General features: G+C 43.6%; 1 protein-coding gene across 1 annotated transcript; it reads left to right on the top strand.

Moving 5' to 3' along the window:
* Positions 1-202: 202 nt before the first annotated feature.
* Positions 203-578, top strand: LOC125347903 (ragulator complex protein LAMTOR5-like). Its single transcript, XM_048340837.1, has one exon. The coding sequence runs from the start codon at positions 227-229 to the stop codon at positions 500-502; it is 276 nt and encodes a 91-aa protein (XP_048196794.1). The 5' UTR covers positions 203-226; the 3' UTR covers positions 503-578.
* The last annotated feature ends 23478 nt before the right edge of the window (positions 579-24056 follow it).

Below are 24056 nucleotides of genomic sequence, written 5' to 3'. Positions count from 1 at the left end.
GAAGGAAGGAAGGAAGGAAGGAAGGAAGGAAGGAAGGAAGGGAGAAAGAAAGAAGAGAGAAAGAAAGAAAGAAAAGAGAAAGAAAAAAGAAAGGTGTAGTTGTCCCTCAGTATCATGGGGAATTGGTTCCAGGCAAAATCCAGTTACTTGAGTACATATACATATGTATGTGTACGTATGACATAAAGTTCATACAGGTCTCGTGCCAAGGTGGGCCGCCGGCGGGATGGAAGCCACCCTGGAGCAGCACCTGGAGGACACAATGAAGAATCCATCCATTGTTGGAGTCTTGTGCACAGATTCACAAGGACTTAATCTTGGCTGCTGGGGTACTCTGTCAGATGAACATGCTGGAGTGATATCTATTCTTGCCCAGCAAGCAGCTAAGCTAACCTCTGACCCCACTGATATTCCTGTGGTATGTTTAGAATCAGATAATGGGAACATTATGATCCAGAAACATGATGGCATAACAGTGGCAGTGCACAAAATGGCCTCTTGACATCTCATGTCAGTTTTATAGAAGCCTGTCATACGGATTCAACCTACCAATGCTAATTAAAACTTGTAAAACTATTGAATTATGCTTGTAACACTACTGAATGCTTAGCACTTACTGTACATTGGGCACTTTTCTATTTATATAATTTTAAACTAGCCTCTCAAGATGTGAATAAGCATTTTTCATACTCAAGTCCAGTGCTGTACCACTTGAGCCACAGCTTCACTTCTGGCTTCTTGATGATAGTTGATTGAAAATAAGAATCTTGTGGACTTTCCTGCTCAGGCTGGTTTCAGACTACAATCCTCAGATCGTGGCCTCCTGAGTAGCTAGGAGTAATGAGCCACTAGAATGCCACTAGAAGAGCCACAGTAATGAGCCACTAGTTACCTAGCTAAGAAAGGATCACATTTTGAAGCATGTTTCTTTGTGTCCAAAGATAATATGGATACAGTGAGGAATAGAGATTTTCAGCAGGAGGAAATGGCTATGACAGGACAAACCAAAATGGGTATTTATATAATAGCAAGTGATCTAGTTTGATTGGGTGGGCAAGAAGTGAATGGAGTCCAGGTCACCTTTATCTATAGAATTTTCTATATACAATAAATAGTTTGGAAGAAAAAAAAAGTTCATACATACCCTCCCATATACTTTAAATCATCTCTAGGTTACTTATAGTACCTATGCAATGTAAATGCTGTGGGAATAGGTTATTACACTATGTTGCTCTGAATTGAGGGTAGTAAGTAGGAGTAAGGCCTAGACTAACCCAATCCTCAAGTCAGGTGATAAAAGTGATCTGTGGCTCATAATTGAGAAACACTGGTTTAAAAAGTACAGGGTAGGGCCAGGAATGTGGTTTAGTGGTAGAGTTCTTGCCTAGCATGCATGAAGCCCTGGGTTCAATTCCTCAGCACCACATAAACAGAAAAGGTCAGAAGTGGTGCTGTGGCTCAAGTAGTAGAGTGCTAGCCTTGAGCAGAAGAAGCTCAGGGACAGTGCGTAGTCCCTGAATTCAAGTCCCAGGCTTGCAAAAAAATATAGTACAGGGTAGCTCTTAATGTGCTTGAGGTGTGTGTGTGTGTGTGTGTGTGTGTGTGTGTGTGTCTACCCAATCAGCATCCAGTGTAAAGAGTATGTACAACCTGACACAAGCTGCAATGAAGAAAATTGGTTCCTAGAGCTCCAATCTCAGTATGATATAGAGCGAGTACAGAGCATTAGGGAAATGCTAAGGATAGAGGTTCAAAGTCACCTTGAGTAGGAAAGTCCATGAGACTCTTATCTCAAATTAACCAGCCAAAAGCGGAAAGTGGCTCTAGTGGTAGAGCACCATCCTTGAGCAAAAAAGCTCAGGGACAGGGATAGGCCCTGAGTTCAGGCCCAGGACTGACAGAAAGAAAAATAATGATTCGGTAGGTGAATACATGAGAAGCTCGTAGAATGGTATCACACAGGATGGGTAATTCTATGTTCAACTTTTAAAATGTTTTGAGTTAGCACACTTTAATAACACAGAGGCATTTATTGTGATAGTTCACCATTAGTGTACACAGCACACTTTGAACAAAGTTTACTCCTTATGTTTAACCTCTTGAGGAACTGCTGTTTCCCACAGTGGCTATCCCATATACATTCTCACTAGCCAGGTGTGATGATTTTCATTCCTCCTCACTCTCCGTCACCTCTTGTTATTTATGACCTGTGTTGTAAGTCCTCTAAGGGGCTCCATGTGTCTTTCTTTTTCTCCTTTATTTTTTTGTGTCTGCCGTCCTAGGGCTTGAACTCAGGACCTGAGAACTGTCCCTGAGCTTTTTTTGCTCAAGGCTAGTGCTCTACCACTTGAGCCCCAGCTCCACCTCTGGCATTTTTGATAGTTAATTGAGATCAATGTTTCACAAACTTTCTAGACTGGCTTTGAATTGCTATTCTCAGATTTCAGCCTCCTCAGTAGCTAGGATTACAGGCATGAGCCACAAGCACCTGGCTCCCTCTCCTTCACTTTCTCCACACCCCCCACCCCCACACACACCTAGGGGATGAACACAGGGCTAACTGCCTAACTCTTACTTAGCAGAGACATTGCTCTGCCAATTAAACCACCCCTCCAGCCCCTTTCTGTGTTAGTTATTTGCAAGGTAAGATCTCACTTTATGTCCAAGCTGGCCCTGTGCTTCCCCCTGTCCCTAGGGATGACAGGCATGTGCCACTACACCCAGCCATTGTGTTTTCATACCTCTGATTTCTTCCTCCCCTGTAGCTACAATGTCAGCCATGAGCCAGTATGCAGGGCAAATTATCTCATTCTTTGTTTTGTTCATCATTTCTCTCATAATTGTGTCAACATTAGTGCTATGCATCCTTTCATGCATGCTTCCGCCTTCTCCCTATATCTTATTTGTAGAAATGTCTGCTCACATTCTTCACCACTGTAAAAGGGATGCATAATTTTAAAATTATCTTTTTTCTATTATTTTTGTGTAATCTGTTTGTATAAAGTTCCAAGCTAGCTTGGAACTCTCAATCCTCCCACTTTTACTTTCTGTCCCAAGTGCTGGAATTATAGACAAGTACCACCGTGCCTGGCTACAAAGTGGTTTTTAAATATACAAATTCATTTTCTTGTTAATGAGTTATTTCTTAGTCAGTGTTCCCAAGAGAAATAGAACCAATAAAGAATATTTAGTTATAAAAGGGACTTAGTAGACGGATTCATGTGATCACAGAAGCTGAAAGCTCCCACAATGGTCCCAGGAGGCTGGAGGGCCAGGAAAGCATAGCTGTTTGGTATAAGAAGCCAGAGCCTAAGAACGAGAGGGAGAGAGCCACCGGTGGCCTGAGTTTGAGACCAAAGATCTCCCAGGAAGTCAAAGTCTCCCAGGAAGTAGCTACTGCAAGTCTAGGTTCAAAGGCTGAAGAACTTAGAGTCAGATGTCTCTCAAGCAAAAGCAGCAGAAAAGCACTGCTGCTCAGGAAAGAAGAGCAGGAGTCAGTGAGTGAGCTTTTTCCTTTAAACTGTTTTTCATTCCCTCAGATCCTCTAGCCCTGGCTGGTGCCACGCATGGACAGGGCAGGCCTTCCTCGGGTGACTGAACAGCAGGCCAGCCTTTCCTCCCAAACCACATGCAAGTATTGCTTTACCAGTTCTCTATGCAGCATGAAACCCATCAGGTTGACATCCCAAATTAATGATCATAAATTTTCAGGGTTCTTTATGTTCTAGACACAAGAGTTTTAGGAGCTAAGGGACACACAAACACTTTCTCTAAGCATGTAGGTTTTCTCTTCATTTCCTTCTTGGTATACTTTTTTTTTTTTTTTTTTGCTTGAACTCAGGGCCTGGGCTCTGTCCCTGAGCTTCTTTTTGCTCAAGACTTGCACTCTACCACTTGAGCCACAGTGCTGCTTCTGGCTTTTTCTGTTTATGTGGTACTGAGGAATTGAACCCAGGGCTTCATGAGTGCTAGGCAGGTACTCTACCACTAAGCCACATCCCCAGCCCATTGGTATACATTTTTATTGATTCACGTTTGTTTAATTTTTGAGACAAGGTCTTTTTTCTGTGTGTGTGCTGGTCCTGGGGCTTGACCTCAGGGCCTGGATGCTTTCTCTGAGCTTTATTTGCTCAACGTTAGCTCTCTATCACTTGAGCCATAGCTCTGCGTTTGGCTTTTGGCGACAAGAGTCTCACAATCTTTTCTGTCCTGGTTGGCTTTGAATGGTTATCCTCAGAGCTCAGCCTCCTGAATAGCTAGGATTACAGGCATGGGCCACCAGCTTCATTGCTGTTTTGATTTGCATTTCCCTGATGTTCTAGCCTCTTCTTTCTACACAGGGTCTCTGAAAGAGCTCATGGAAAGTAGAAATTTGGGGACTTCATCTATGCTTCATGCAAAGAAACCCTCTCTGTGCAGGGCACACTTCATGAAGAGGAAGTGTGAGCTGAGATTCCACGGAGAAGGATGAGAGCAAGGCCTCATGTCAATGCCATGGCCTGTGCCAGCCCTTCAGCTTTCCTGGAGGACACAACTGGCTGAGGAGCCCGGGAGGAGCCTTCTCTGAGGGCAAAGCTCATCCTGTGGCCTTGCAGCCAGATAGTGGCTCTCGGGTCTCAGCCACCACCTCACACTATGTGAGCCCAGATATTTGTAAGCCCCTCTTTCCTGTGCCCTTTCCCTCTGACAGGTGAAGAATTGCCATCATTTGAGCAATGAATGGCATTCATTATTCATGATCTATGATGAAAGATCTTATTGCTGCCTGGTACTCCCTCCAAAAGTCATACCAAGGTGACCTTTTTAAGACCAAGAGGAGATGAGCCCTAGTTTACATACTTACAGAGGCAGAAAATGAATGAACAGGACTCAGTGTTTGGAAGGGGGAGAAGGGCCCAGCTGGAAACATTTCCAAAGCCTTTGTGCAGTTGGGGACCTGGAGCTGATTCACAAGACATAGCTCCCTGAATCATCTGAGACTGGCAGCCTGTGATTACTCTCCACAATCTTAAACACAGTCACCAGATACCCGCAGTCACTTCACAGAAGAGTAAAGGCTATTTAGCTCTGTGCACCAAGTTTATTAAGTAGCTAGTACCAAAGAAAACCACATCCCAAGGAGACCTATTTAACATGATACATTATCCCTGTGCAAATATGATTGTGATTCATCAAGCTGTGACAGCTTTAAGAGCTCATTGGACCAGGGCAGAGAGTAGACGCCTTCCAGAGACCCCAGGTGCTCTGTTGACAGCATGGACCACCCGACAGGATCCCTAGCTAGCAATCACTTGAAAGCACTTATGTTAACGCTGGGCACTGTTCTAACACTAGGTCTCTGAACAGATTCTTTATTATTCCAGGTCCCTTTCCCATTTAGGACTCACTCTCCTACAAATGAATGATTAACACAACATTCAACCATCCAGAGCCCATGGAGCATATCTGGGTGCTTTGTAGAGAAGCCTGTAACTCCAAGTACACAGGAGGCATGGGGGTACAGCAGGGAGGGATCCTGCCTGTAAGCTTTCCTACCTGGAAGGAGGCTCCCACCGCAAGGAAATTGACTCCCAGGCCCTCAACCTCTGGCTGTTCCAATCTAGCCTTTTCCCTGGAGCCTGATCTGGCATCTCAAAATAGCGCTTTCATTTGTCAGCTTCCCAGGCCTTATCTAACAATGCAGACACAGATCTGAACCTCACACACTGTGGGGTTTTTTTTTTTTTTTTTTTGTGTGTGTGTGTGTGTGTGTGTGTGTGTGTGTGTGTGTGTGTTGGCCAGAATCAGAAACAGTACATGGGGGAAAGAGCTGGCAAAAAGAGATCCAATCTTCTTCCACATTTGTCTTTAGTTTCAGCAGCACTACTGGCTTTTCCCTCTTTAGAATACGATCTCCAAGGACCACTGGAGTCACAACTGAAGACACAGAAACAAAGAATTATCTTGGCAAGGCAAAATTTACTTCTGCAGAAGGGTCCATCTCCAACCAAAGGCTAGTAAGCAATCACACAGAGCAGGCCCCAGCCCCTTTGTGCTCCTTTAATCCATAACACAGCAAGCCCCTGCCACCTCTGCTCTAACTGGCTGAGCTCAGGTTCACAGTCTATTCAGAACTGGCTAACATTTGATATCAGAGCTGCAGGGGAGAAGGGTTAACAATTTACTTCTTCATGCACAAGTTTGGCAGGCAAGTTTCACAGACAAAAAGAGAAAGGCTTAGCAAGAAACCTGAAAAGGAAGCGGGAACTGGAAATAGCTAAAATGGAGACACACTCTGACAGAGAAGACTGTTCTTCCTCACACCTCCTTTATGTAGGACCCTGGTGTGCATGAGGCTGAAGCTTCCCTATGTGGTGTACCCTGTGGAAAGATCAATCCTGGGGCCTCACATAATGTTGCCAGCTCAGCCCAGCAGAGTGGGGAGTAAGCTGGGAGAGGTAGCTGCCCATGAAGGCTCCTGGACCTCTGAATGAGGTGGGGGCCCAGGCTGGAGCACAGATCCCACTGCGGGGCTGAGCGGATCTCAAGAAAAGGCAGACCACAACTGAACAAAACGTCTCGCATCCACGTTTCTGACTGACCATGACTCTGAAGGTACAGTGTCCTTCATCACAGCATCCAAGGCAATCCTGTATAGGCAATGCCATGGAGTAGCCCAGGAAAGACAGTGGTAGACGAGGCTCTACAGTGTTTGGGAGCCTGTTTTCACTTGCATGTGGTGTATGTGTTCCTACAGGAGAGTTATCTGTGGCCACAGTGTAAAGGTCCAATATGATTATTTTCAGTTCTGTATTCAGCCATCAACCTAAAGTGAATAAATATCTGCTCATTGAGTCAGCATTTTCTTCTACGTAATAACTCCTAAGGTCTTGTTTGCCAGTTGCTGTGCATTTCTGTATGAACATCTGTTCCTGGCAGTGGGACCAATGCAGTATGCATGTTTCCTTGCTGTCTGAATGCTCCTTGTCTAGAACAGTGTAAGAACTCACGGGCTACTGGTTTTCCGTGACGTCAAACAATATGGCTGGGTGTCAGTGTCATCCTAGCTACTTTGGGAGGCTGAGATATAAGGTTTGTAATTCAAAGCTAGATCAAGCAAGAAAGTCGGTGAGACTCTTATCTTCAAGTATCCACCAAAAGAAGTAAAACTGTCACTCCAATGGTAGAGTGTCTACTTGAGTGAAAAAACCAAGCCCTGAGTTCAAGCCCCAGTACTTGAGTATGCTCTCTCTCTCTCTCTCTCTCTCTCTCTCTCTCTCACTCTGCAAGAGAGGATGTATTAAAGCTTACATTGTTTCCCAGGAGGGATGCTGCTCTAGTTCTTGCTGCTACATCACATCCTGCCACATTCTATGAACATGGTCTACCCTGTGTCTATGCACCTCAGGGTGGGTGAGCCTGTAAATTTGCTCATTTGACTCTATACAGGAAGATAATAGCTGATATTTATACGGTTGCTATTCCCTGTTAGTGCCTCCATTATAGAAGCCTCCTTTATCTTGTAGCTTTGTTGTCCACATAGCTAATGGTTGAAGTTTCCCAGCCCCACTGCAACTATGAGCAAGAAAGCTAAGCAAGAGCGTAAGGCCCTGAGTTCAAGCCTTAGAACTGGCACAGAGAAAGAGAGAGAGAGAGAGAGAGAGAGAGATCACATGACTACATTCACACAGTATATTGGTCCAGTATCTTGTTACATTTGTTGTTTTGGTGTTTTTTTGGGGGGGGGGGGAATTGCCAGTCCTGGGGTTTGGGACTCAGAGCCTGAGCACTGTCCTTGGCTTCTTTTTACTCAAGGCTAGAACTCTACCACATGAGCCACAGCACCGCTTCCTGCTTTTTCTGTTTATGTGGTGCTGAGGAATCGAACCCAGGGCTTCATGCATGCAAGGCAAGCACTCTAAAACTGAGTCACATTCCCAGCCCTACATTTGTTTTGTTAGTTATAATTGATAACCTCTCTCTGTGATTTAAACATAAATTAATCTTTGTCGTAGACAAATATGTGTAAGAATAAGAAACCGTGTATATAAGTATGGTATTACTTGCCATTTCAGACAGCTACTGAGAGCCTTGATATGAACTTGCATATAAAGAGACTACTGTAGCTCACTGAACTCAACATGTTTGGGCACCTATGATTATCATCCCCATTTTCAGACAAGGAAAAAAAATTAGTAAGGTCTGACGACTTGTTCAAGTGCACCCTGGAAGGAGCAGGAAATGAGCCAAAGTCATCTGACTTCAAAGCCTGCCGTATCCCAACTGCCCCTAGGCTTTCTGAATGTTCCATGCTTAAATGTAGGTGAGATAATCTTAAAGCTTTAAATCCCTACTTGGCCCCCTTAGAGGAAGCTAGGTTTTCTACCTCAAGCTCTTAAAGCAGGCACATGTCCATTAAACATCAACTAAAATGAGTTCTGCCCACCTATCTACAAACACCTTGACCAGGAAGCTCTGTGAGGGAGGATGGTGTTGCTTACCTGTTGGCGATACTCTCATAGGTAGCACATGGTAGATGTTCAATAAATATTTGTTGAATTAAGAAATGACAAGAGGGCTGGGAATGTGGCCTAGTGGCAAGAGTGCTTGCCTTGTATACATGAACCCCTGGGTTCGATTCCCCAGCACCACATATATAGAAAATGGCCAGATGTGGCGCTGTGGCTCAAGTGGTAGAGTGCTAGCCTTGAGCAAAAAGAAGCCAGGGACAGTGCTCAGGCCCTGAGGCAAGCTCCAGGGATGGCAAAAAAAAAAAAAAAAGACAAATTGGGTCCTACACCCAAGGCAATCAACCTGGGGTCTCAAAATGTGACATCAACACATCAAACTTTACCTAAAAGGTACCTCTGACTAGATGGAGACAAGCTAACCTCATCAGATCTGTTTTCTTTTCTTTTGGTGGCATTGTGGTTTGATCTTAGGGCCTCACACTTGCTAGACAAGTGTACAAGTAGTCCATTTGCTTAAGTACTGTTAGGTTTTTAAAGTAGGTAGCTGGTAAAGGAGAAAGCCATGCGGTATTCAGGCAGGAGAGAACGTTTATTACCGAACTGCTCGCCTGTGGCCAAGATGATCCATGGCCGGAGAGAAGGGAGAGAGAGAGAGAGCAACCCCCACCCAGCCCTGCTTTATTTAGGGCAGGGGCAAGGGGTGTGGCCAGGTGAATTAGGAGGTGACCTCAGGGAAAGGGGAGATAACTGCCTCCAGGTCTGCTGGTTACCCAGGTAACTGGGTGGAGACTTAATGAGGTGGGGGCATCTGCATGTAGCCCTCAGGGAGAGGACCTAACAAGTACCACATGAGCCACACCTGTGGTACCACCAGACCTAGCTATTGGCTGAGATGAAGTCTCACCAACCTTTTTTCCCAGGCTAACCTTGAACTATAACCCTTCTGATCTCTGCCTCGTAAGTAGCTGGAATTAAAAGTGTGAGCCATCGTACTCAGCAGTCATCAAATCTCTCAGCTCAGCTCCAGCTCTAACATCCTGTGCACTCAGGTTCTAAACTCTTTTCTGAGTCCTCCAGTCTCAGAGGTAATCTGAACTTTTCTCCCCACATATTTGCCTGGCTAGCTTATTCCCTAAGGAAAAAATTCCAATTCCAAGGTGCTGTGGTCTGAGTTCTTGCATCCTTTTAGACTTCATATGTTGAAACCCTCATGCCTAAAGTAATGGTGATGGGATGTGAGACTTTGTAAGCAATTAGACTGCAAGGATAGGGCTGTCAAGAGAAAGACTCATGAGAGCTCCCTAGTCCTTCCACCTTGTCAATTCACAGCCAGATGCTGCCATCTATGAGCCAGAAGGCGGATCTTCACCACACACTGATCTGCTGGGACCTTGACCTTAGACTTTTCAATCTCCAGAACTGCAAGCAGCACATTTCTGTTGTTTAAATCTCCCAGTCTAAGGTATTTTGCTCCAGCAAGCTGCATGGACTAGACACAGGTAGATTCGACTTCCCAAGGAAAAGTGGAGGAAGGGAGGACCAAACAAACTCTATGACCCTGTCTATCTGCTGTGTTCCTCCATGAATGGAATCTTCTGAGGTTTCTTCCTGCTTCAGAAGGGGTGTGGGGGGTGGGTATGTGGTATGGGTGGGTGTGTAGTGTGTGTGTGGTGGGTATGGGGTAGGTGGCTGCTTCCTCTTTGCCTCACAGGAAACAGAGGGCTATAGTAGAGAAGTGGCGAAAGCCTTTTTCTACCCACTCATGATGTCTGTATTTATGTTCACACAGGGCCATGCTGTCGCTCAGTCCAGAGATGTGGAAATCTACTAAAGGAAGAAACATGGTTATAAAGACAGATGGAAATGTCAGTACAGATGCAGGATGCCGATGCACAACTTGGGAGCCACTGTGAATCCTTGCAACGATGCAATGATTCTTCAGGATTAGCAAATTCCCATAAATACCAGACTGGCGATTTGGATTCCTGTGTCAGAATAATTTGTCATCTGTGATCTACATCCCCAATTTCTTGATTTTATGGATTGCCTGGCCTGGTTTGGTCATCATATCCACCAGGGAATCACAAGATAAATTGCTGGCTTATTCCTAAACCTGTAGGTTACTGATTTATGTCTGTTGTTTCAAGGATTGGATCACGGTTGGTGATAAAACAAAGCTTCATCCTCAGGTTTTATTTCTTACAACTGTCACAGTAGTCTACCAAGAATGGGCTATAATGGCATTTTACAGGGGTTCACCTTCATTAAACTCACTTGCATGCCCTCATAGAGTTTCTCCAGAAGTAGACATTGCCCCATTCAGCAGTTCCACAGCATGTATCCTTTCTTTAGCACAGACATATTATAACAAGAGTATAGTTATCAATATGCATCCTGATGAAAGGCAGAGAAATAATATTGTATTGTGACAGAACATTAGCTGAAAATGAAATAAACAGCCTATGCATGCTCTCATCTTGTTTCCTAGAAGTTGAGAACCCAACTGTTAAAAAAGTAAACAATGCACAGCCAGATAAGGTAGCCGACATCTATAATCCCAGCATCTGGGAGACTGAGACAGAAGGATCATACCTTTGATTCTAACCTAGGTTACATAGAAAGTTCCAAGTTCTCCTAGGCTACACAACTAGACTATCTAAAAACACGTATCGTGCTCATATGGGAGAAGGCAGAGGGGTTTCATTTACTGGTTGGTTCTGAGATATAATGGCAATTATCCAGAGCTCTCATCAAGAGCAACTGTCAGGTGGAGTCCAAGCTGGCAAACAAGAATTCACGATTAGTCATGTCTGTCACTAGAGCAGGAGTAGGGACAGGGGGTGGGTATGTAACATATTTGGCCATCTTAACTTATAGTTCTGATTACATCATGTACCTTGAGGTGGCAACAAACTCTCTCCCCATCTCTTTCATGAAGGTGTTCCAAAGACTTTCCTTTTGATAGACTGTGTTCTTATTCACTGATTACACCCACAAAAGGAAAAATGGTCAGAGCAAAGTTTAAGTAATTTTGGACCTGGTTTGGGTATATTTCTCAAGGTTCACACATTGAAATGGAATCCCCAAGCAAGTTATTCAGAGGGTTTTTCAAACTTAATCTTTGATTACAGTGTTGGTGAAGCCTTTGTGAGGAGACCAGATAAGCAGATAGATACTTAGATTAGATAATTAATTGAATAAGGTCATGGGGATGAAGCCCCCATCACCAAACACCTTATAAAGAAAAGGAGAGGGGCTGGGAATATGGCCTAATGGCAAGAGTACTTGCCTCATATACATGAAGCCCTGAGCTCGACTCCTCAGCACCACATATATAGAAAAGGCCAGAGGTAGCACTGTGGCTCAAGTGGCAGAGTGCTAGCCTTGAGCAAAAAGAAGCCAGGGACAGTGCTCAGGCCCTGAGTCCAAACCCTATTGTTGGGGACTGTTTTGGCCTTGGTGGGGGAAGGGCGCCAAGAGCGAGACACTGCCCTTCCCCCAGTCCTGGGACAGTGTGGGAGGGAGCCCCTCCCACCTTCCGGCCTCAACCAGAAAAGAAGCCCCCCGCCCCTGGGGGACGAACACGTGTGTGCCACCATGATGGGGTTGTCCCACCCACAAAGGAAGTTTCATGACATCACCTGATGGACATGGTCTTTAGCCTATGACTGGCCCTTTGGCCAGCCCCCTTTCTTTCCCGCCATTACCTCTATATAAGTCCCCCTCCCAAATTAAAGCCTTTGAGACGCATTCCACCATCGCGGCATTTCCCTGGAGTCTTTTCCCGCCGATCCTGACATGTGAGGGGACCGGGGGGAGGGGAGGCTCCGGCAACCTTTCCTCAACTTAGCGCAAGTCCATGAGGGTATGCCTTCATTTCCCGCAGGCGGGAAATAAGGCTGAGTGCTCTCTCATAGTTTTTGGGGTTCGGGCATTCTCCCCGGGAAATTGGGGAGAAAGGGATCCATCAGATCCCTACACAAGGGAATAGGGATCCATCAGATCCCTACACCCCAGGACTGGCCAAAAAAAGAAAGAAAGAAAGAAAGAAGGAAAGAAAGAAAGAAAGAAAGAAAGAAAGAAAGAAGAGAAAGAAAGAAAGAAAGAAAGAAAGAAAGAAAGAAAGAAAGAAAAGAAGAAAGATAGGTTTAAAAAAAGAGAGGCAGAAGACATAGACAAGCTCACTGCCTCCTGTCACGTGATGCCCTGCATCCCTGGGGGATTCTGCTAATGAACCAAAATAAAACCTCTTCCTCATAACTCACCTTGTCTGTGGAGTTGTGTTATTGGCAACTGAAAATGGACTTATACAATGGTTATTTATACCCATGACCATGCTGGTCAGTCAGGGACCATGTGACACTGGGAGACAGACATAAGATCTGCACCTGACTCCTGACCCATCATTACCTGAGAGGCCTGGAGCAGATTATTCCATCACTCAGTTTCTGTCTCTCTTTCTCCATCCCAAACCCAGAGCCAGGACACCAGGACACAAGGCTCCCACTGACGGACCAGCACAAAACCAAACCAGGGAAGCCACCCACAGATCTCCAGATGCGAAAATCACAAAGAAATATAACACAGTTCATCAAAGGGCAAGCCAACTCACAGCTCCACAAAGCAGCACGACTGAAGAGGAGATGGAGAATAAAAAAGCAAATGAGGCCATGTTAACTGAAATGATGGAATGCGTAAGAAACGAAATCAGAAAACAATTCCAGGAGTTTAGAGTGGAAGTCTTGAAGGGCATCCAGGATGCCAAAAAAGAAATGGAAGCAAAAATGGATACAATGCAAACCTCCGTTAAAGAAGACCTTAACATCCTGAGAAGAAAAAATAGATTTAAAATACAACTCTTTAAAGGAAGAAATTTCCACGATCAGAGCTGATCTGACAACCATAAATAGCTCTCTGTCATCCATAAACTCTGCAATTGAATCCATAGCGCAAAGAATTGACCATATGAAATCCAGAATCTCTCGCTTGGACGATGAAGCAGCCGACAACAACCAGAAAATTACCACACTCCAACAAACGGTGACGCTTCAGGGCAGACTAATCCAGGAACTAATGGACAAAGACAAGAGATAAAATCTGCACATAATTGGAATAGAAGAAGGAGCTGAATACCAGAGCAGAGGGCTTCATCATATTTTCAATAAAGTTATTGCAGAAAACTTCCCCAATCTCACAAGGGACCCCATCCAGGTAACCGAAGCCTATAGGATACCTGGCAGGCCAGACCCCAGAAAAGCCACCCCAAGGCACATAATATTCAAGATTTCAGATCTCAAGAATAAAGAGCAAATTCTAAATGCAGCCAAAGCAAAGAAAGAAATTTTCTACAATGGGAAGAGGATCCGAATAACAGCAGACCTCTCTACACAAACCTACCAAGCACGAAGTGAGTGGAAGAACACCATCCAAGTACTACAGGCAAACAATATGCAACCCAGGATTAAATATCCAGCGAAATTGGAGTTCACATTTGAAGGGAAAACCAGATCTTTCCATAGCAAAGAGGATCTAAAGGAGTATGTGAATAAAAAGCCAGACCTACAGCGAATTCTAAGAGGGGAATCCCACCCAACAGAGATCGTACAAGACACACAGACAGAAACAGATAGAAACTACAATAGCCAGAGCCCAACAGAAAGAGAAGCTCACTAAAGACAAGAAAAAAAAAAAAAAAGAGGAAAAAAACAGCCCAACAAGAAAATGGAAGGAGAAAAAACACTCTTATCCTTGATCTCTTTGAATATAAATGGTATAAACTCTCCGATAAAGAGGAGCAGACTGGCAGAATGGATCCGCAAACAGAAAGTTGGCATCTGTTGTCTACAAGAGACCCACCTTACAGCAAGGGACAAAAACAGGCTCAAAATGAAAGGATGGAGCAAGATCTTCCAAGCAAACACACCTACCAAAACGGCAGCTGTAGCTATCCTGATCTCAGACAAGCTGGACTTTTCATTAAAATCAACTCAGAAAGACAAAGAAGGACACTACATTTTAATACAAGGAAAAATCCAAAATCAAGACATCACGGTGATAAATGTATACTCACCGAACAAAAGAGGCCCTACATACGTCAAGCAAATTCTCACAGAATTACAGAACAAGATAGACCCAAACACAATCATAGTGGGTGACTTTAATACCCCACTCTCTCCAAGAGACAGATCCAACACCCAGAGGATCAGCAAGGGAGCTGAAGACCTAAGTAACACCATATCCCAAATGGATCTGACAGACCTATACAGAATCTTCCACCCTACAGAGACCCAATACACCTTCTTCTCAGCAGCCCATGGATCCTACTCCAAAATAGACCATGTCATAGCCCACACAAAGAACCTCAGCAAATACAAAAGTATTGACGTCATCCCATGTATTATATCTGATCACAGTGGATTAAAGGCAACCCTCAATAACAACAGTTATCACAGAGGCTATACACATTCTTGGAGGCTAAACCCCACACTGTTATCCAACACTTGGGCCACAGACCAAATTAAAGATGAAATCAACGAATTCATAAGCCACAATGACAATGAAAATACATCACAAAGAAACCTATGGAACACAGCTAAGGCAGTACTGAGGGGCAAGATCATTGCCCTCAGCACTCACATTAAAAGAATGGAAGCAGAATAGGTGAATAATCTCATGATGAAACTAAAACAACTGGAGAAACAAGAAATGACCAAATCTAAAATGACTAGGAGGAGAGAGATCACAAAGATTAAAGAAGAGATAAATCTGATTGAAAATAGAAAGACCATTCAACAAATAAGTAAGACTAAAAGCTGGTTCTTTGAGAAAATAAATAAAATTGACAGACCCCCTCGCAAGACTTACAAAAAAAAAGAAGAGAAGAGACTCATATACGTAAAATCAGGGACTCCACCGGAAAAATTACAACAAGTACACACGATATTCAAACAATCATAAGGAGCTATTTCCAGAACCTCTATTCAGTAAAAAACAATAATTTTACAGAAATGGATCAATTCTTAGAGAAGTATAATCTGCCCAAACTGAACCAAGAATAAATAAATCAACTAAATAAACCAATAATTTACAGTGAGATACAGGGGGTAATCAAGAACCTCCCAACAAAGAAAAGCCCAGGCCCAGATTTCACCAACGAATTCTACAAAACCTTTAGTGAGGAGCTAATACCAATACTGCTCAAACTCTTCCACAAAATAGAAACAGAGGGAGAAATCCCAAACTCATTCTATGAAGCTAATATCATACTCATTCCCGAACCAGGCAAAGACCCAACAAAAAAGAGAACTACAGACCAATATCACTAATGAACACAGACGCAAAGCTCCTCAATAAAATATTAGCTAACAGGATCCAGAAACTGATCAAGAAAATCATACATCATGACCAAGTAGGCTTCATCCCACAGTCACAAGGATGGTTCAACATCCGTAAATCAATCAACGTAATTCACCACATAAACAGAACTAAAATCAAGAATCACATTGTTATTTCAGTCGATGCCCAAAAAGCCTTTGACAAAATACAACATCCATACTTATTAAAAGCTTTGGAGAGAACAGGAATAGATGGAACATTCCTCAAAACAATAAAAGCTATATACAACAGACCAACTGCTAACATCATATTAAATGGAGAGAAACTTAAATCATTCCCCCTAAACTCAGGAACAAGACAAGGATGCCCACTCTCCCCACTTCTTTTCAACATAGTGCTGGAATCCCTAGCCATAGCAATAAGGCAAGAGGAGGACATCAAAGGGATCCACATCGGCAAGAAAGAAATCAAGCTATCCCTATTTGCAGATGACATGCTCTTATATCTGAAGGACCCAAAAAACTCAGTCCCCAAACTCCTACACCTAATAAACCATTTTGGAAAGTAGAAGGATACAAAATTAATCCACAAAAGTCAGCAGCTTTTCTGTACACCAGCAATGTACAAGCAGAAAAGGAAATTATGGAAACAATTCCATTTATGGTAGCCAAAAAAAGAATAAAGTACCTAGGGATCAACATAACCAAGGATGTGACGGACCTGTTTAATGAAAACTATAAAAATCTAATAGGGAAATCAAAGAAGACACAAGGAGATGGAAAGACCTCCCATGCTCATGGGTACGCAGAATCAATATAGTGAAAATGGCCATATTGCCCAAATTGTTATACAAATTCAATGCAATCCCCATCAAAATCCCAGTCACATTCCCCACTGAAATAGAGAAAGCAATCCATAAATTCATATGGAACAGCAAAAGACCTAGAATAGCCAAAGCAATTCTAGGCAAAAAAAAGCAGTGCAGAAGGTATCATAATACCAGACTTCAAGCTCTACTACAGGGCCATCATAACAAAAACAGCCTGGTATTGGTATAAAAACAGATTGGAAGACCAATGGATTAGAATTAAAGATCCAGAAATAAAACCGCACTCTTACAGTCAGCTGATATTCGACAAAGGAGCTAAAGACATACAATGGAATAAACATAGCCTCTTCAACTACTGGTGCTGGTAGAACTGGGCAGCCATATGCAGAAAACTCAAAGTAGACCCAAGCCTATCACCATGCATCAAGAACAACTCAAAATGGATCAAGGACCTCAATATCAGACCTGAATCCTTGATACTACTGAAGGACAGAGTAGGAAAGATGCTAGAACTTATAGGCACAGGAAGGAACTTCCTGAATAGAGTCCCAGGGGCACAACAAATAGAGGAGAGACTCGACAAAAGGGACTACTACAAATTAAAAAGCTTCTGCACAGCTAAGGACATACCACCAAAACAGAAAGACAGCCAACCATATGGGAAAGGATCTTTACCAGCACAGCAACAGACAAAGGCCTGATATCGGTCATCTACAGAGAACTCAAAAAACTAAGCCCCTCCAAGCCCAATAAACCAATTAGGAAATGGGCAAAAGAGCTAAAGAGAGACTTCACAAGAGAAGAAATAAAAACGGCAAAGAAACATATGAGGAAATGTTCAACATCCCTGGTAGTAAAGGAAATGCAAAGAAAAACAACACTGAGATACCACCTCACCCCAGTTAGAATGGCCTATACTCTGAACTCAGGCAACAACAAATGCTGGAGGGGGTGCAGGGAAAAAGGAACCCTTCTCCATTGTTGGTGGGAGTGCAAATTAGTACAACCACTTTGGAGAACAGTATGGAAGTTTCTCAAAAAGCTCAATATAGACCTACCCTATGACCCAGCCATACCACTCCTAGGCATCTATCCTAAACAGCAAGTCCCAAGACATCAAAAAGACATTTGTACTTCCATGTTTATCGCAGCACAATTCACAATAGCCAAAATATGGAAACAACCCAGATGCCCCTCCACAGATGAATGGATCCAAAAAATATGGTACCTATACACAATGGAATGGTGAAATATTGTTATTCGCAGGGAAATGGTCAGAACTTGAACAAATAATTTTGAGCGAGACAAGCCTAGAACACAGAAAACAAAGGGGCATGATCTCCCTGATATATGAGTGTTAAGAAAGGGAGATGGGGCTGGGGATATAGCCTAGTGGCAAGAGTGCCTGCCTCGGATACACGAGGCCCTAGGTTCGATTCCCCAGCACCACATATACAGAAAACGGCCAGAAGTGGCACTGTGGCTCAAGTGGCAGAGTGCTAGCCTTGAGCGGGAAGAAGCCAGGGACAGTGCTCAGGCCCTGAGTCCAAGGCCCAGGACTGGCCAAAAAAGAAAAAAAAAGAAAGGGAAATGGAGAGACAGTAGAGACCAGGTCTGTAAAACCAAAAACTGCTTGTCAAATAGTATTTCCCACAGGATTGGGGGAGCGACCCAACAGTATGTAACTAAAACCAAACAACTACTCAACATATAAAGGTCAAAAATTGACCTCTCAGTGGAATACAATAGCTCAAAAGCTAGGTATGTACGTTCATATAAGACTACTGTTGACATATTGTTTAATATCAACATTACATTTAAAGCCCTAGGCGAATTTTCTTGGGCCTGGCCACGTGGCTACTGTATATGTTCTTGATACATTGTGTATTGTACATATGTCTACCTAACCTAGAGAAGGGAAAGAAAAACAGGGCGTAAGATATCACAAGAAATGTACACACTGCCCTACTATGTAACTGTACCCTTTTTGCACAACACCTTGTCAAAAAAATTTGTGTTCAATTAATAAATAAATTAAAGTTTAAAAAAAACGATGCAATTGTGTTAGCCACACTTAGAGTCACTGCAACAAAATACCTCACATCAACAAAACAAAAAATTGTTTTGGCTTATGATCTCACAGGCTTCAGTCCATAGTCCTTCCTGTCATTGCTTCTGGGCCCATCATGAGGCAGAAGATTACAGTATGACAGAGGCAAGAGCATGTGGCACAGGCCACTCACCACATGGTGGACAGGAAGCGGAGTGAGTAGTAACAGGAATAGGCCAGGGTAAGACACAACCCTAGTGACCTACTTCCCCCCATCCAATCCCTACCTCCCACAGTTATTACCACTAGTAATCTATTCAGCTTTGAACCCATTAACTGACCAATCACATTCATGAAGGCAGAACATCAGTTCTCAAAAGCCCATTAGGTGGCCACCATCATCCAATACATGAGCCTAGAAGTGACATCTCCTGTACAAGACATGATATAATCTTCCAGCCCTGCTATAGTTTGCATCTTGAACATCCTCTGAAAGTCTAGGTATTAAAGACTTTGTCTTTAGACTATGGTGGTAGAAAGTTTGTCTGCACACGGGAGTGAGGAAACTTTTTCTTCCTGCCTAGATCCATTTGAATACTAAGCACTGTCCCTGAGCTTCTTTTGCTCAAGGCTAGTACTCTACCACTTGAGCCACAGCTCAAGTACTAAGGTATCGAACCCAGAGCGTCATACAAGCTAGGCAAGCACTCTACCACTAAGCCTCATTCCCAGCCCATGCTAATGGGGTTTGAACTCAGGGCCTGGATATGATCTCTTAGCTTTTCCACTCAAGGCTGGTGCTCTACCACTTGAGTCAAAGCTCCAGTCTGAGATATTTGCCTGGTCTGGCTTTGAATAACAAAACTCAGACATCAGCCTCCTGAGTAGCTAATGCTATATAAATGAGCCAGTGGGGCCCAGCTTCACTCAAATATTTTTGTTCACACTGATGGAAAGCTAACACAATTTCATCTAACTTTCACTTGGTAACACAGACTGTATTTTTAAAGAACAGTGTTAGGTTTCCAAAAACTTTAAGAAGCTAGTACAGAGAGTTCCCATATACCCCACCCACAGTCTCCTCTATTATTAACAGCTTACACCAGTGTGGTACATCTGTTATAATTAATAAACCAATACCAATACATTTTCATTAGCTAAAGTCCATTGTTTACTCAAAGTTCTTTAGTTTTTCCCTAATGTCCTTCTGTTCCAGGATTCCACATCACATTTTCACTTGTCATGTCCCCCTAGGCTCCTCTCAAACTTTCCTTGAGAGTTTTGAGGGATTTGAGTCATTGTAAAATATCCTTTCTAGAATTTGTCTTATTTGTCTTGTAGTTAGATTGGAGTTATGGAAGATGAGACCCACAGAGACTGAGTCCATTCTCATCAGCTCATAGCAAGTTGTAGACCATGATTCATTTCGTGCAAGTTGACCTTGATCACTTGGCAAAGGTAGCATCTCAGTCCATGTGTGGGGCTGTAACAAAATGCTGTAGCCTGGTTCATTTATAAGACCAGAAATGAATTCCTTACAGTCTGGGAGGCTAAGTCCAAGAGAAAGGAGCCAGCTGACTCAGTGACTGGTGGGGACTACTTTCTGTTCCAGGATGGCACTTGTTACTGTGTCCTCATAGGCAGAAGGTCCCACTTCCACTTCTTTTATAAAAGCACTAAACCATCCCCCATGTCTTCATCATTTCCAGGAACACCTCTCCCTCTCTCTCTCTCTCTCTCCCTCTTGTGTGTGTGTGTGTGTGTGTGTGTGTGTGTGTGTGTGTGTGTGTGTGTGTGTGAGAGAGAGAGAGAGAGAGAGAGACAATACTGGGATTTGAACTCAGGGCATGTATGCTATTTCTTAGGGGTTTTTTGTTTTGTTTCATTCAAGGCTGGAGCTCTATCACTTGAACTAAAGCTCCACTTCTGGCTTCTTCGTGGTTATTTGAGGACTTTCCTTTCCCAGCTGACTTCAAACTGCAATCCTCAGACCTCAGCTTCCTGAACAGCTAAGATTACAAGTGTGAGTTACAGGTACCTGTTTAGGCCCTCCCCTTAATATCATCACATTAGACCTTAAGTTCTAGTGTTGGAATTTTGGAAATATCCATATCCAAACCAGAGCGGGTAGCAGGTATGAGGGTTTTCCACTGTAAAGTTACTGGGACTTTCCCCCTCCCCTTCCCAAGCTGTACTCTTTGGAGTACTCATTGGGACTTTTGGGAGTGGAATGATTTATTGGAGATCTGCTCAATTTCCTTGGTAAAGCATCTGCATGAATTACTTAGAATTCTTCTGCAGAGAAAATTTGTCTCTCTATTCATCTATCTATCTATCTATCTATCTATCTATCTATCTATCTATCTATTTATATATGTTGATACTTCTTTTTTAATTTGGGGCCATAATCCAGTACCACTTATCTGTTTTATGCTTGAATTGCTCCATCGTAGGCCATGGGTAATGCATGCCATTGGCTCCAGTGTCCATTTGACATGTCCAATCAAAGCAGAGAAATTGTTTAGCACTTCCTGACACTACAATTTTTTTTCTTTTCTTTTTTGCCAGTCCTGAGGCTTGAACTCAGGGCCTGGGCTCTGTGTCCCTGAGCTTTTCTATGCTCAAGTCTAGAACTCTACCACTTGAGCCACAGCCACTTCTGGCCTTTTCTGAGTAGCACTATGCTGCCCAGGGCTGGTTTCAATCCATAATTCTCAGATCTCAGCCTCCTGTATAACTAGGATTACAGGTATGAGCCACCGGTGCCCAGCTGCTGGGAGCTCTTGTAGTTTCCATTGTTAACTGGTCCTGACAAAGTTCAAGGGCAGAAGTTTGGGGGTCAACTTTTCTGGGTGATTGAACTTTGTCATTATATTTTCAGATCTTTTATAGAAAAGTACTTCTCAGCTGGAAGCCAGTGGCTCACACTTACAATCCTAGCTACTAAGATCTAAGAAAAGTCCCTGTGAGGCTGTTATCTCTGATTAACCACTGGAAAACTGGAAGTGGAGTTGTGGCTTAAAATGTCAGAGAGCTAGCCTTGAGCAGAAGAGCTCAGGAACAGCACCCCTGCCCTGAGTTCAAACCCAACAACAGCTTTCCATTTTCCTTCTACTTTCTCTTCCACTTCAACCTCAGCTAAATGAACATTACAATGCACTTTATCCACAGATGCCATTTCATTCTTTTAAAAGAAATTATTTTTATTATATTAACTTTAAGTAGTTGAACAAATAAGTTATCATCTAACAAAGCAGTTTATGAACACAATGCATCTTGATCATTTTCTTTTAAAATTCTCACCCATCCCTCCCAACCCAAGCCTTCCATCGACTTTGCTGAATTTTGTAGGATCTGCATTCAATTGACCACTTTGTTGCCTGGGACACCACAAAAAGAAACGATCCCTGTTATCAAACCCTTTGTTCATACAAGGTTCTGACTAAGCAAGTTATTCTGGGACTGCTCATGTTAGTCATCCTTCATCAGCTATTTGTATCAGATACTTATTCTTCCATTGTCTTGTTCCAATTTGTGTTGCTATGACAGAATACTGCAGGTTAGTTGACTTACTATGAAGAGAAAGTTGATCCACTTTCATATCTGGGGCCTAGGAAATCCAGGAACTAGCAAGGAACTTCATGCTGCATCATCCCATGGCACAAGACAGAAGAGCAAGTGAGCAAGACAGGGTGGCTTCCATCACTAGCCTAGTCCCGTGGAAACATCATTAAGCCACTGACACAGTCAGAGCTCACATGACCCAATCACCTTCCATTAGGAATCAGGCCAGCTTTACCCACAACACGTAGACTGTGGCCATTGCTATGGCCACAGAGTTTAAGTCCATCCTCCTCTGGCTTTTGGCCATAGCCACCACACTCCACCTCCTAGTCCACAGCCCCTCTGGTCCTCCTATCCTTGTGGATCAGAAATGCTATGAGACATCTGGGTTCCCACCCAGGCGGATCTGCTGTCACCCTCTACAAGCTTAAACCCTCTACAATATCCTTTCACACTGTATGGAAATGCAGATTAAATAGACAAGATATGCAAAAGATCTTTGCCCTGTGCTCCACTGAGGTACCCACATTAGATTCGCGTCTACAAGGAGCAGTGCATGTCCTTCAGCATGTGTCACTCTGTGTGACCATAGCTCTACTGCAGGATGGTGGGTTCTCTTTCTGCCTTGGTGCCTTTGAACTCATCTGACTGTGTCTCCTAGCTGCAAGCTTCCCAGTGACCTCACACCCCACGGCCAGTTCCCGGAGAACCAGTTTCTTCCTCTGAAGTGTTAGAATGGCCCCGAGATGCTATCAATACGATAGCCATCATAAGGATTTCAGATTAGAAATCGCATCCTATCTGCCTGGAACATCTGGCTTCTCAGGCACCCCTCCTAAGTCACAGCTTTCCTGCTCATATGACGGTGACTCAGAGACGAGAGCATTGTGCCAGCTCTGGGAGCTATAAAATGACTCTAGTTTGAAGGAAAGGTACCTCACCCGTGCCCCCCATGGTTCCCTGAGGGGTAATGGTCCCCTCGGAGTCTCCTGCAGGGTACTGGGTAATGTCTGAGAGCTCTCACGTCTCCTCCCTATGGCCATAGGGACCAAGACCGATGGCCTTGCTATGATCACCCTTTTTACAGGAAATAGGCCTCCTCTATTTCTAGATGGCAAAGCCATCTTCCTTCCACACTCAGAATCCCCTGACTCCAAATCCAAGACCCCCCTCTCCAACACCATGGCTGTCCCTGTTTATATGAGTTATATTTAAGAGGCCACATAGTTTTCTTAAAAGTGTCTAAAGACAAGTGGATTATACACTGCCTTGACAGAGCCCACAGGGCAGAAGGTGTAGAGGGGCCTCCTTCAGACTTGCTCTGAAGAGACAAACGATTGAGCTAGAAATGCAACGTGGGGGCTCGCTGGGTTCCACAGGTGACAATGTCCCTGACCTTAGCCGGCAGTCAGCTGTCTAAACGAACAGAGTAGTGTCAAATCCCAAGGAGACAACTCTCTGGTTTTGTTTCTTTCAGCTTTGGGAGCGTTCTGTGACTCTCAAGATGTCCTCTCTTCTCCATAAGAAGGAAACCAAGAGAGCCTCGTGTTCCCTTCAGATTTACAAGACTGTGTTTCTGTGGTCTGTGCTGCCAACATTATACCACGAGGTGCAAGATGCTACAGGAAGAAGTGAGTCCATTTCCTAGGAGCGTCAACTTGGTACTTACTTATTCCATAATGAACTTAGTCGTTCATGTAAGTGATTTAAATGACAGTTCCATAGTATAGGAACATAAATACATTGGAATGGGAGGCAAAATTCATAATATTTATCAAGTACACTGGAAGTACCAAAAATTATGCCCACTCATTCATTTCTTCATTCT

The sequence above is a fragment of the Perognathus longimembris genome, chromosome 3 (genome assembly GCF_023159225.1).
Source record: "Perognathus longimembris pacificus isolate PPM17 chromosome 3, ASM2315922v1, whole genome shotgun sequence".
In the NCBI taxonomy this organism is placed as follows: domain Eukaryota; kingdom Metazoa; phylum Chordata; class Mammalia; order Rodentia; family Heteromyidae; genus Perognathus; species Perognathus longimembris.
The sequence above is the reverse complement of the archived record's forward strand: the minus strand, read 5'-3'. Positions and strand labels throughout refer to the sequence as shown.

What these genes read in the sequence shown, in the direction of transcription:
- LOC125347903 (XM_048340837.1), top strand. Translation starts at nt 227, where the DNA reads ATGGAAGCCACCCTGGAGCAGCACCTGGAGGACACAATGAAGAATCCA.